The following is a 15,016-nucleotide window of genomic DNA, read 5'->3' as shown; positions in this document are numbered from 1 at the left end:
CTCGTGTTACAATGGGGAAGGATGTGCAATGAAGGGGGAGGATGGTGGGGGTGACATTACCAAAAAACAGCATCGGCTCTCGCTGCAGGGCGGGCCACCTCTAATACATTTTTGAAATGATCTTGCAGGCCAAATATAATTATATCGAGGGCCAAATTTGGCCCGCGGGCCAGAGTTTGACATGTGCGGTCTAGAGGAAAATAAGCTCATCTGCCAGCACAGCACTTTTGCCTTAAAATGCTATTGAAAATAGGCTTGGAGAATTGATAAAATGTTCAATGCTACCAATAACAAATTAATGCTATGTCAAGGCAAGCTAAACAGAAAAAAAACACGGCACACACCAATGAAACAACAACTTGGCAAATGCTAGGAAGAACAATATCTTTCCCAGCAGTGGAATACATCTTTGCAAACCTTGAAAGGATAGAATAAGCAGCAATAAAAAGTTGAAATAAATCAGAATACAGTTACACTATCCAAGAATGTTGTAAGAATTGCTCATAGAGTGACAGAATTGGAACAGAAACAGGCCCTTAAGGTCACCAAGTCTGTGCTAACACATTTATACCAGCTATTCTCAACTATTTTTTTTTTGGCTGACCCCCCCCCCCCCACCCCCCCAGGACTTCACTCAATGTTTATGGGGCCTGTTCCCTGTGAAGCAGTCAAGATTTGGTTTCTTCCATACTGACTACACAAAATAAAATTGATATTGTCGTGGTCGCAAACTTACCTGCGTCGGAAGCAGCGCCAGTCGCCGCTGATGACGTATCCAGTGAGTAATTGCATGCATGCACTAGTTAGTTAAGAAGACTGCATGCATGGGATGGGTCTCCGATGCAGGAGGAGGGTCAGGATCACTCGTGCCGTGGAGAGCCAATGAAAAGGCCCGTTGGGGTTTGGTTGGGTAGTGTTTGGGGAGATGAAGAATTCAGCGCTGGGTCTGAAGGGATTTAGGAGAATCAACTCCATTTTGTGCTGAAGAAAACGAGTGTATTCTATAACTGTGTGTAAACTGGGTAAGTTATTGTTGCGACGAAGTTACACGGGGTGAAAAGAAAGAAAGGCGTTTACTTAAATGTGCTGTGGCTCCGAGGGGGAGGGTGGTGCTGTCGGACCCCTGTTGAGAAGGGCTGCCCTTTAGAAATGCCTTATCACTCTCCTTCACATCATTAGGATGGGCAGTTTAAATGGATCCATCGTGCTATCTCCCCCCCCCCCCCTGCAATAAGAACGATCGAGGTCTCTAGCTCTCCATTGCACCAGAACCTGCAGCAGTGAGTGTTTAACAGCAGTCCCGATTCCCATATAAATTATATCCCTCCTTCCAAGTTCGTCATCCGATTGTACAAGTACAACGTGACGAAACAGTGGGCAAACACAGATACAGACATAACTCGCGTACAGAAAAACAATACATATGCACAGTATATACATACAAAAATTAAAGCAAATGAATCATTATCGTTCAACAAATGGCAGAGTCACGGAGGGTTTGTCTGAGCTGTTCATCAGTCGTTCAACTGTCTCAATGCTCGTGGGAAGCCGTTTCAAGTTGATAATGTAGGGGTCTGCACAACCTGAACATTATATCAACATGGCCACTGCAGAGCCCAAGACTACAAACTCACAATAACACAACAAAAGGACAGCTGCACTATTACCAAGTAATTCTTTGCACTAGAATAACAGTAAATATTTATTATCTTTTGTATTCACCCCTTTTTAATTCAATTGTAGTGGTTTTTCCAGTTGCAGCAAGTAAGAATTTTGATGCACATGGTATAACGTACTGTACATGCCAATAGATTCATGATCATTCAGGAAGTAAACTAGTGATCCTAGTGTTGACCACTATAAAATCTTCAGTGTTTGGATAATGACAAATGGAGGCTTGTGTACAAGAAACTTCAAGCCTCGTCAAAGAATTGAAACTTTAGATGGCGCATGAAGGTAGGTAGGTGATAAAAAATTCTAACCCCAATATTTAAGACAGTTTTCAATCTAAAAATATTAAGAAAGTGGGAGGAGGCCACACAGCCATGCCTGATACACACACAGTGTTTCAAATTTTTTTAAAATAACATCTAAACTGTACTGCAAAAAACAACAAATATAAACAGATGATCTTTACAAATTCTAACATGAAACTTTTTTTGGCCTTTATAAATCCAGCAAAAACCTAGTTATTTCAACATAAATCAGCGATTATCTGCCAGCCAGAGCCCTTCTTTCTATTCAATAATTTATCATTCTGCACATTACATACAATACAAGCATTCGTACAGAATAAATAAAGAACAAAAAGTCAACCACTCTGTCTCCAACTCTCCACTGCATTAACGTAATGTAAATTTATGTAATGGCCGACAAAATACATGGAGCCTCACTCACCCTCCTTCAAAGATCAAAGCCCACCATGCCACTACTGCACATTGTTGACTGAACCAGTGCTCTCAAAGATCATGCCAGAACTACGAGCCTGCGCTCTGTGCGAAATGTTCTCAAATTCCCCTCCCACCTGCGATCCAACCCCACACACGCCAACCGGCCCCAGTAAAATAACCAACTACACATGCGCCAGCCAACTCCAGCTCTCAGATTCATTGTGCATGCGCCAGTCGGCATAGCTGTGCACGGCCTACGGACTCCGGGATGCCACTGTCGCTGCATTTGGCAGGTAAGTGCCCCATCCCTTTCCTTCATTTAGGGGCATATGGCCATATGCCCCCAAAAGCAGGACAAATGAACGTCAGGTGGTGCTGGACAGAGTCCTCAAAAGCCGAACTGTCCAGCCTAAAAACAGACATCTGATCATTCAAAAATTTATCCACTTTCTTTCAAATACTCAACAAGGTGGCCTGCACAACCCTCAAACATTTTCAGTACATCCATTATTGAATAAAGTAAATTTGAAGTAAATTTGACAGATGCTCTGGCTCCTTTACTGTTCCTTCCTTGAACCATTCCACCAAATATTTAGGAATGAATCACAAGATCCCTCCATAATACAAGATTAGTCTTTGTACTCTTGGAAAACAAAATGTGACTGTAGATGGTACACTTTGTCACCTTTGTAGATCTATAAAAAGAATCAAGTATTTTGTCCTTGAATTAAATAAATGGAGTTCAATGACCCAGACACACACCTCTATTATGGTTAGAAAAGAAAACTGTAATTAATGTTTTTGAATTGTGTTGCAAAAAGAACATCTAACAGCTCTTGAATCTTGCCTTGAATCTTCCTGGAACGGGGGGGGGGGGGAAATAACCAATCACATTGAGTCAGAGTCATGACACAGAAACAGGCCATTCTGTTGCCATATCCATGCCTACCACTGAGTTTTAAAAAAATCCTATTTATCACCACTTAGCGCATAGCCTTCTGCACCTTGGTGATGCCACTGCCTCCACCATCACCTCAACAGTGTGTTCCAGATTCCAACCATCCTCTGGGTGAAAAGAAAATCTTCCTCAGATACCCTCTAAACCTCTTACCCTTTGCCATAAACTTATGCTGTCTGGTTTTGGATCTCAGCTATGGAGCAGTTTTCTCTCATCTGTGCCCCTCAGGTTTGTTTCCCTCTATCCAGGTCTTGTCTCAACCTCCTCTTTTCCAAGGAGAAAACCCAACCTACCTAGTATCTCTACCCAAGGCAACATCCTAATGAATCTCCTCTGAACCATCTCCGGTATAATTACTGCTTCCTAGGCATGTATGCCATATGCCTTTTTTACTACCCTATCTGTCTTAGCTAATTTCTTCAAGGATCTTTGGACTTGGGGGCATGGCAAGATGGCGTAGAACCAAGACATGGGTTCTGTCTCTCTCTAGGAGGATTAATTAATACTAGAGTTATATAAATTGTTTAAAAGTTAAAAAGTTCATTAGATGTATTATTAAGTGCTGAGGCTGCAAGAAATGAAAAAAGGAAAAGGTCAGAAGCAGAAGAAATTAGTTATTAAAGTTGTTGGAAAAAGTGAAAAATCTGGGTCTACCAAGCAAGAAGCAGCACAAGGATCAATTAAGTATGGAACTCAAGCCACAGACGATGTCTCTGGATCAACTTGAAAGAAGATCGACATCTCCGGGGATCCGACCGATCAAAGATGGCGCCCACGTCAACCAAGACACCTGTGGAAGCAGCGCTGTCAGCGTGGCGGGGGGGGATGAGCCGAACGGGGTTGCACAGGGCAGCGCTTCAGTGCGCGCTGACGTGCCTGCGAGTGCCCGCTACTATGCAATGGGCCCAATGAGCATGTGCCCGACGTGGCATTTCCGTGGCATTTTGTGCTGTGGGGGCGGGGGACCTGCTCCATGTCAAGCTGACAATTTCGGCCCAACGTTGGATAGGGTTCAAATGCGCAGCATTGCGACTAGAGAGGATATAGTGTGGTATCTGAAGATGATGAAGAAGAACAAATTTAATATCTGGATGAAGAAGACCAAGAGTTGTTATTGATGGCAGCTGAAGCAATGGAAGGTAGGCCCAGAACTACAAAAATGGCTTCTTCTTTTAAATCTGTTACTTCACCTACTTCTAATTCTTCACCTGGACCTGATGTGGTTACAATGTTTGAGGAGTTAACAAAAAGAATGAAAATATTATGACTTATATAACTGCTGGCTTTCATAATGTTGATGAACAATTGGTGGATGTGAAAAGTAAAATATCAGATGTGTGTGGAGAAATTGCAGCTATGAAAGAAGATCTTCATAAATGTTGGATTGCGGTGGAAAGATGCAAGAATGTGGATAACAGAATGGATCAAGTGGAAGAATCAGTATCTGGGTGGGATAAGCAAAAGAATTTGTTAATGCAAAAAATTGATTCTTTGGAAAATCAAAGTCGAAGGAATAATGTAAAGATAATTGGACTCCAGAGGATGTTGAAGGTCAAGATCCTGCGAAATTTTTTCGTAAATGGATTCCAGAAATATTAGGGGTGGAAGCGTTTCCTCATGGATTGGAATTGGATAAGGCTCACTGAGCGTTAAGAAGAAAACCTTTTCCAGGGCAACCTCCAAGAGCAGTTTAAGATATCAATCTATTGATGTTTAAGATATCAAGATCGGGAGACGATTTGCGTCTTGCGGTGCAGAAAGCCTGAGTTGATCAGAATCCAATAATGGTTCAAGGTAGTAGAGTTTTCTTTTACGCGGATTTAAGTTAGGAGGTTATACAGCAGCGTAAGGAGTTTAATCAAGCCAATTCGGTGTTGTGGAAGAAGGGTTACAGGTCGACATTTAGATATCCTGCTGTTCTGAAAGTGTTTTACGGGCCATCTCCATTTCAATTTTCTGAGAAAGCTCAAGCTCTTCACCGTAGCTAATTCTTTACCAGATAATAAGCTGAGTTTTGATCTTTTCAAGAAGCCAGCAATCAATGTTCCTCAAGTCAAGAATGGAAATGAGAGCGAACAGCAGAAGATGGCGATGCTACAGCTGATTGATGTGGCGGAAGATATTATAAAGCAGTCTGGACTTTATGATTTTTTTCTATTTTCTTTTAGAAGTCTCGCCAGGGAGAGGCAGATGACCCGCTGAATTTGAAATCATCTGCCACTAGTGGTATCAACCACACCTAAGGGGGGTTACTGCTTTGCAGTTTGGGGGGTGGGTGGGGAATTTTTGTGTTTGTATTTCTGGTTGTTGGGTTAGTGAGGAGGGGGGAGTTTTTGTTTTTTTTCCCTTCCTTTTGGGGATTTTTATTAGTTTCAGAGGGGGAGCCGGTTTTAATTGTAAGAGTAAATTTTGTTAAGGGCCACTCTATAGGTGATAATGAACAATTTGAATTTTGCGACGTTTAAGGGGTTAAATCACCTGATAAAACGGAAACGTGTATTGGATTATATCAAAAAGTTGAGGGTGGATATAGCATTTTTGCAAGAAACTCATTTAACTGAGAAGGAACATTTAAAATTGAAAAGAGATTGGGTAGGACATGTGATTGCTTCATCTTTTAATTTTAAGGCAAGAGGAGTAGCCATTTTGGTAAATAAGAAAGTACCGTTTATTTTGAATTCTTTTTTTGATAATGCTGGAAGGATTTTGGTGGTGAATTGCAATTTTTTTTCGGAAGCTTGGACCTTGATGAATGTTTATGCGTCAAATGAGGATGATGAAGTATTTATTACAGATACTTTTTAAAATTTGAACCAATCGAATGGAAATATTTTAGTGGGCGGGGACTTTAATTGTTGTTTAGATCCTTTGTTGGATAAATCTCCAAAGACTTTAAAGAGAACTAAAATGGCAAAGAGAATTATTGAGGTAATGAAGGATTTAAATTTGGTAGAAATATGGAGAAAATTGAATCCTACTGAAAAAGATTATTATTTTTATTCTGCTCAGCATAATTCATTTTCTAGAATTTATTTATTTTTAGTTTCAGCTCCATTGCAAGGTAGATTTACACAAGTAGAGTAAAAAACTAGAACATTTTCTGACCATCCGTTGTTGTTGGCTTCTTGTTTACATACCGAGAAGGAAGGAAATACTTATTGTTGGAGATTTAATGAGATGTTATGAAAAAGACCAGAATTTATTAAATAGATTAGGGAACAAATTACTTTTTATTTACAAACAAATCAGGATTCAGTTGAGAGTAAATTTGTTTTATGGGATGCATTAAAAGGATATTTGAGAGGTCAGATCATTAGTTATACAGCTAGAATTAAAAAAAACAATATTTGATTGAAAGTCAGAATTTGGAAAAAGAAATTGAAAGGTTAGAAAAAGAATTTCAGAAAAATTCTACTGAAGATAATAAGATACATTTATCTAAGTTAAAATTACGATATAATATTTTGCAATCATATAAATATGAAAAAATGATTCAAAGATCGAAACAGCATTATTATGAGTTAGGTGAAAGAGCACATAAGGTTTTGGCTTGGCAATTAAAAAGCGGAACAAGGATCAAGAACGATGAATGCAATTAGGAAAGATTCTGAGATTACATAAACCTCAGGAAATTAATGAGGAATTTTTTAGATTTTATAATGAAATTTTACACAGCCGAAAGTAGACTGAGCAAATTGATTTGTTTTTGGCTAATTTAAATTTGCCATCATTGACTGGAAAGGATATTAATGACTTAGATAGTCCTATTACAGAATTGGAATTAAAGGAAGCACTGCAATCAATGCCGGGAGGAAAGTCCCCGGGTGAAGATGGGTTTACAACAGAATTTTATAAAGAATTTCATGACTTGCTGTTTCCGGTTTATATGGAAGTTTTGAAACAAGCAACTGAGATGGGTTCATTTCCAGAATCGTTTTCGAGCGCGTTGATTACTGTTATTCCAAAGAAAGATAGAGATCTATTAAAAGTGTCTTCTTACCGACCAATATCGTTATTAAATATAGATTATAAAATTGTTATGAAAGTATTAGCTAATAGATTGGCTAATTATTTTGCCAAAATTAGTAAACGTTGACCAAACTGGATTTATAAAAGGTCAATATTGAGTTGATAATGTCACGAAATTGATTTCTATAATTAATGCTGCTAGACAACAAGCTAATCAACCAATGATAGTGGCGTGGAATGCCGAAAAGGCTTTTGATAGGGTTGAGTGGAAATTTTTATTTAAGACTTTAGAAAAATTTCAATTTGGACCGCTCTTTACTACCTGGGTTAAAGCTTTATATACTAGTTCTACAGCACAAATAAGGACGAATGGTCTGATTTCATTGGCTTTTACATTATCTCGATCAACTAGACAAGGTTGTCCTCTTTCACCAGCATTGTTTGCTTTGATAATAGAACCTTTAGCTCAAGCTATTAGGCAAAATTTGGATATTAAAGGTATCAAAGTAGGTGAACAAGAGTCTAAGATTAATTTGTTTGCTGATGATGTTTTAATATATTTAACATATCCTAAAGAATCTTTGAGGGTGAAGCAAAAATTATTGAATCAGTTTGGTATATTGTCAGGTTATAAGGTTAACTGGGAGAAGAGTGAAATATTGCCGATATCAGATGAGGATTATTTAGATTGTAGATTATTTAGATGGTCCAATAAAATTAAATATTTAGGAGTTATAGTTAATAAAGAATATCATGACTTATATATTTTGAATTATATACCTTTGTTGAATAAGATTAAAAATGATTAACAGAAATGGAAAGATTTGCCATTAACTTTAATGGGAGAGTAAATTGTATAAAAATGAATATTTATCCTTGTATATATCTTTTTCAATCTATTCCATGTGTGATAACCAAAATTAATAAAAAAAAGAATTAAATAAAGTAATTCAGTTATTTTTATGGAAGGGTAAATTGTCTAGGGTTTCTATACATAAATTAATGTGGCGATATGAATGGGGAGGACTTCAATTACCACATTTTCAAAACTATTATGAAGCGGCACAGTTGAAATTCATTAATAGGTTGTTTGATGTTCAACAACCACCTGTCTGGGCTAAAGTTGAATTGAATCAAATTTCTGAAAAAGAAATGAGTCAATTTATTGATAAATGGAATCCTTTATTGTTACAAAAATATAAGTTACCAGTATTAAGACATATATTGGATATTTGGTATAAGCAGGATCAATTTATGGGCTCTAAAGGGGAAATTTTGATTAAATCACCGTTGTATCGGAATAAACTAATTCCGTTTTCTTTAAATAATCCTTATTTTAAAAATTGGGAACTGAAAGGAATTAGTATTATACAAGATTGTTTTTAGGCGGGTAAATTTTCTACATTTACTAGACTACAAGAGAAATTTGGTATTTCTGCAACTTCTATTTTTGCTTATTATCAAGTTCGAGATTTTTTGCAAACACAATTTGGTAAGGATTTAATTTTACCAAGTCAATCTAAGTTTGAGATTTTAATGGTTGACAAGGAAACAAAAGGATTTTTATCAGATATGTATAGGTTGTTGCAAGGAAAGATGGATAAAGTTGGGCTATATAGGACAGAAGAGTAAATGGGAGCAAGATTTAGATATTGAATTGTCTTGGGAGAAATGGTCAAATATGTATATTGATAGTGTTACAAAATTAATTAATGTGAGATATAGTATGGTTAATTATAATTATATTCATCAATTATATTTGACTCCAGAGAAGTTGAAGAAATATGGATTTAGTTTAACAGATTTATGTTTTAAATGTGGAGAAAAGACAGGCACTTTTATGCATTGTGTATGATGGACATGTAAGAAAGTTAAATCCTTTTGGGAAAAAGTTATTAAATTTTTGAGAGATTTATTTACAATCGATTTGCAAATGGATCCAATAATGTGTTTATTGGGTTACATGAATGCTGTTACTTTGGGATTGGCTTGCATTTTTGCAGTTAGGGTTAGCGTTTGCAAGAAAATGTATAGCGATCTCTTGGAAAATTGATGTGGAATTGAATATACAAAGATGGCATAATGAACTGCAATCATGTTTATATTTGGAAAAAATAACAATTTGTGAAATAAATTTTTTTGTTAAAATGTGGAGTTTATATTTGGATTGTATGGCTGTTGGTCTTTAAAAGTTATGTAAAGAGTTGGCACGTCGATTAATTAATTTTAAATGTATAATTTTTTGTAAGACTCTGAGGGGTGGGGGAGAGAGTTAAGATAGTGTAGCTAGTAGAGGGAGGGAGGGGGTGGATATCATTATTTTTCATATTTTTCAAAATATTTTTCATATTTTGTGTTTTTTTCTTTTTTAAATATATCTTTGTATTTTCTTTCTTTGTAATATAACTCAAATAAAATTTTCAAAGAGAAAGGATCTTTGGACTTTCACACCAAGATCACTCCTCTTTAATACTTTATAAGCCTTTGCTATTTATTTAGTCCTTTTTTCAGAAGACCTCTTCTGAAGTCAGCACATTGAGACAACCGTGAAGAAGGCACACCAACACCTCTACTTACCAAGGAATTTGAGGAGAATTGGCATGTTGTTGAATACTCTCTCAAACTTCTGCAGGTGTACTGTGGAAAGTATATGGACTGGCTGTATCACAACCTGGTTTAGGAATTCGACTACCCAAGAATACAGATGGCAACAACATAGCCAGGTCCATTATAGGCTCAGATCTCACATCTATCAAGAAGGCAGCTATCACCATCAACCTGACTACAAAGTATTCTATTGTCTATTGTCACTGCTACTTTCAGGCAGAAGGTAAAGAAACCTGAAGACCACCACCTCAAGGTTGAAGAACAGTTTCTGTCAAACAGCGATCAGAATCTCCCCTTGTTACACTAATCTGGACTGTCTGGACAACTGTGAACATTATCTGTTTATTTTGTATTTTTTTATCTCTGAAATTCAATTAATGTATTTTTTCTTGTTTATACAGTACCTGTTCATAAGCTAATAACCTTCTATTATTGGGCATCCGTGTGCCCATCTAAGAGTCTTTTGAATGTCCCTGCTGTACCAGCCTCCACCAACATTCCCAGCATTTACACATCTGTGTAAAATAAAAACTTTCCATAAACTTTCCTCCGCTCACCTTAAATTGATGTCCTCTGGTATTTGCTATTGTTGCACCCATCACAACCAAATCTGGATATAAGCAAACCGAACTAATTTTGGCCTTTTTCAAATTTCAATCACTTAATTAAGATCGAAGGGTCCTCAGCCAAATTATGGCCACTAGGAGTAAACCTTTGCAGTACAGGTACTCCCCAACTTATGACTGTAACTGGGATCGAAGGATCGGTCGCATCTCGGAATGGACACGTCGGAATTTTGCCCATGAGTGTGTAGTGTCGAAGTCTTAAAGCGAACTTTTTAATCAAATGTTGTATTTGACAAACTATAACAGGGATATAGGGCACTTAGGAGCCAAAATGAGCTTGCTTACTTTGTTAGTGGGTGTCCCAGGGTCCATAAGCTGGGTGCAGCCATCTTGATTCCTGAGCGCATGCGCGAGCCTTTGGTTGGCGCATGCACGGTGGGTTCATGTATTTGAGTTTGGTTGGTGAATGCCAATTGCTTGTTAAGTGCCCTGATGATATTGAATTCGCGCCCTCAGCTCTTGTGCAAGCGCCAACCGAACTCTAATGTGCACAGGAATCAAAATGGCTCTTCAGACCTGCAGAACCTTTTTACAGCCTCACGTATTTTCTCTTTATCCTTTAAAATTGTGGAAACGGTGGAATGAGAGAATCTATCCGCAAGGGATAGGTTTTTCCTCTTGCTTGGCATCTTTCTAGCGCGACGACAGAATGCGACGGTGCGCCGGGCATTAAATTGCACATAAACATATTTTTTTAAAAAATTGGTCGTATGTGCGGATGGACGAAAGTTGAGCAGGTCATGAGTTGGGGAGTACCTGTTTAAATGAAAGAGCATTTCATGTTAATATACTCTAAGAAAGAGAAAAGGCAAAGTTACTCACCTTGTCCCTCTGATCATAGTCAACTGAGCTTGACACTGAAGTCAGACGCTCGTATCTGTCGTGGTTGTCTGAGTGCAGAGCTGAAGCCACGCTGAAGGATGAAACAAAAGAGCTGTCATCAGCACAGGTTCACTCTGCCAAATGCACCGAAACTGGGCTCAGTGGCATTAAAACAGTGCAGCAGGCCTATGTGATCATTACACTGCATTGAAAGCGTCGTTCTTTCATCTTGCGCTTCCTCAAAACACGAAACTCAAATTTGACGGAAATGAGAATGGTGTTACTCATTTAGCTTCCATATTGAACTGTTTTCGGGCAATGAAAACTCTATTGTTCTGCTATCTCAACTGCAATGAGAAGAGGAACAGCAGCAAAAATTGTTGCCGTCTTCTCTTCATTAGCTGGCTCAGATATTAAAGGATACATGGGGCATGCTGACACTTGAAATAATGGCACCTAAATGTTGATATCACGTCACCAATCACCACCACCAAATCCAGCAGTTCATCTGCTGGCAACATATGCAACTTGCAAAGAGGTTAATGGTCAAGATTCCAAGAGTCACGGTCCTTTGCAAATCGTTATCAGCTGAGAAAATGGAAAGAAAAGGTGATGTTCAACTGGTGCTTCCAACAAGATAACAAGCAGCATTCTAAAATCTACTATCTTATACCCTTCTAAAGTTGGAAGAATTTGCTACAAATCTAATAGTCATCAAACTTGCTAATTCCCAAACAGATTTCTTGCAGAATATTTCTATCCCCATAGACGGAACAATTTAATTTCAGTGGGTCTCTCTGACTAAGGCTGTCCAATTAATAGTGAATTTTTAAATTTTAGATCTGAGTTAGCACTTGAAGCTTTAAAACTTGCAGGATTTTAGGCCCTTTCAAGTCCTGGACCTTAGAATTTTTCCGTGCAGTGCCAAAGGACCGTCAGAGCAGAGGTGATCGTTCAGGTGATTCTTTATTCCAATGCTTTTTAAATTAAATTTAAATTTAGACACACAGCACGTAACAGGCCAACTGGGCCTGCGCTGCCTAAAAACTCCAATTAACCTGCCCCCCCACACCCAGATACATTTTTGGAGGAAACCAGAGCACCTGGAAAAAACCCATGCACATATGGGGAGAACGTACAAACACCTAACAGGCAGCGCTGGATCCGAACCTCAGTTGCTGGGCCTGTAATGGCACTACAGCAACCGTGCCGCTCTTTAATCAAAACTGCTAGAAACAGGCGGGCCAATTATATTGAACTCTACTGTTAGTGGAATCTTGCTGTGGACCATTTCCCTGCATTAAAGGTGTAGGTGCAGTTTAAATTCACTTCATGGGCTGTACTTTGAGGCATCAGGAGGCCAATGTGAACCTTCATAAATGAAGACACTATAGTAATCTTTTTTTTTTTAAACAAAAAAAAATCACGCTTATAGGAACCAGTACTAGGGCTTTTCTTTCTTCAATGTAATTTAGAGATGCCGCATGGCAACAGGCCCCTCCAGCCAGCACTGCCCAAATGCACAAGTGTAACCAATTAACCAGCTAACCCTGTACGCTTTTGGAGGGCGAGAGGAAACTGGAGAAGTCAGGCATGATGAGAATGCACAAATTCCTCACGGAGAGCGCCGGATTTGAACCCGGGCATGATGAGAATGCACAAATTCCTCACGGAGAGCGCCGGATTTGAACCCGGGCATGATGAGAATGCACAAATTCCTCACGGAGAGCGCCGGATTTGAACCCGGGCATGGTGAGAATGCACAAATTCCTCACGGAGAGCGCCGGATTTGAACCCGGGCATGATGAGAATGCACAAATTCCTCACGGAGAGCGCCGGATTTGAACCCGGGCATGATGAGAATGCACAAATTCCTCACGGAAAGCGCCGGATTTGAACCCGGGCATGGTGAGAATGCACAAATTCCTCACGGAGAGCACCGGATTTGAACCCGGGCATGATGAGAATGCACAAATTCCTCACGGAGAGCGCCGGATTTGAACCCGGGCATGGTGAGAATGCACAAATTCCTCACGGAGAGCGCCGGATTTGAACCCGGGCATGGTGAGAATGCACAAATTCCTCACGGAGAGCGCCGGATTTGAACCCGGGCATGATGAGAATGCACAAATTCCTCACGGAGAGCGCCGGATTTGAACCCGGGCATGGTGAGAATGCACAAATTCCTGGAGAGCGCCGGATTTGAACCCGGGCATGATGAGAATGCACAAATTCCTCACGGAAAGCGCCGAATTTGAACCCGGGCATGGTGAGAATGCACAAATTCCTCACGGAGAGCGCCGGATTTGAACCCGGGCATGATGAGAATGCACAAATTCCTCACGGAGAGCGCCGGATTTGAACCCGGGCATGGTGAGAATGCACAAATTCCTCACGGAGAGCGCCGGATTTGAACCCGGGCATGGTGAGAATGCACAAATTCCTCACGGAGAGCGCCGGATTTGAACCTGGGCATGGTGAGAATGCACAAATTCCTGGAGAGCGCCGGATTTGAACCCGGGCATGATGAGAATGCACAAATTCCTCACGGAGAGCTCCGGATTTGAACCCGGGCATGATGAGAATGCACAAATTCCTCACGGAGAGCGCCGGATTTGAACCCGGGCATGGTGAGAATGCACAAATTCCTCACGGAGAGCGCCGGATTTGAACCCGGGCATGGTGAGAATGCACAAATTCCTCACGGAGAGCGCCGGATTTGAACCCGGGCATGATGAAAATGCACAAATTCCTCACGGAGAGCGCCGGATTTGAACCTGGGCATGGTGAGAATGCACAAATTCCTCACGGAGAGCGCCGGATTTGAACCCGGGCATGGTGAGAATGCACAAATTCCTCACGGAGAGCACCGGATTTGAACCCGGGCATGGTGAGAATGCACAAATTCCTCACGGAGAGTGCCGGATTTGAACCCGGGCCACCGGCACTCTAATAGTGTTCCACTAACTGCATCAGTCACAACTTACTAAGGCATTTCAAACAAGTTAAAAGAATCCATTTTGATGGAATAACTTTGCAAGAACTGTCATATGAAACTGCCAGGACCTTAGGGAAGCAGGAATTCTAATAGGAACGAGTAAAGCAAGCTGCCTACCTATATTTGAAATGTGATTGATATTAGAAGAACTGTAAAGTCAGGTCCACCTTCAGAACACTAAAAGGTATTTTAAGGAAAGCTAATGCTCCAAAATGAATCTCAGTTCACCCTCCAGAGTCTTATAGCTTACAATGAATGACTGGAGGCCAATTGGAAAAAGGTTTGTGCATACCTCCTCAAAATGATGTGGATATTATGGAGTATCGCTCCTCCTAAGTGAAGTAAGAGCAGATACAAAACTGCTGGTGCATGATTCTGATGTTAAATGTGAAGGAACGTGGGCCATGGTTTGATTATTGAGACACATTTATACAGAATCTCTCGATTATAAGATTATCTAAAGCAATGTGTAACCAATTATTTGCTTCCTTGAAAATGTAGGCATCTGAACAGAATTTGGAACAGGCTTTTTCCACTGAGGTTGTGTGAGACAAGAACTAGCGGTCATGGGTTAAAGGTGAAAGGGGAAATGTTTAAAGGGGAGAACTTCATGCAGAGAGCGGGGAGAGTGTGGAATGAGCTGCCA

The 15,016-nt window shown here is 39.8% G+C and overlaps 1 protein-coding gene across 8 annotated transcripts in view; it reads right to left on the bottom strand.

The window, feature by feature from the left end:
* LOC138737182 (CSC1-like protein 2) overlaps positions 1-15,016 on the bottom strand; it is a 243,333-nt gene that overhangs the window by 99,966 nt on the left and 128,351 nt on the right. For all 8 annotated transcript variants that reach the window (XM_069887811.1, XM_069887809.1, XM_069887812.1 and 5 more), the window contains one exon: positions 11,373-11,463. In XM_069887811.1, coding sequence (XP_069743912.1) covers positions 11,373-11,463 — 91 coding nt within the window. The remainder of the gene's footprint in view (positions 1-11,372; positions 11,464-15,016) is intronic.

Source organism: Narcine bancroftii, chromosome 6 (genome assembly GCF_036971445.1).
Source record: "Narcine bancroftii isolate sNarBan1 chromosome 6, sNarBan1.hap1, whole genome shotgun sequence".
Lineage (NCBI taxonomy): Eukaryota > Metazoa > Chordata > Chondrichthyes > Torpediniformes > Narcinidae > Narcine > Narcine bancroftii.
The sequence above is the reverse complement of the archived record's forward strand: the minus strand, read 5'-3'. Positions and strand labels throughout refer to the sequence as shown.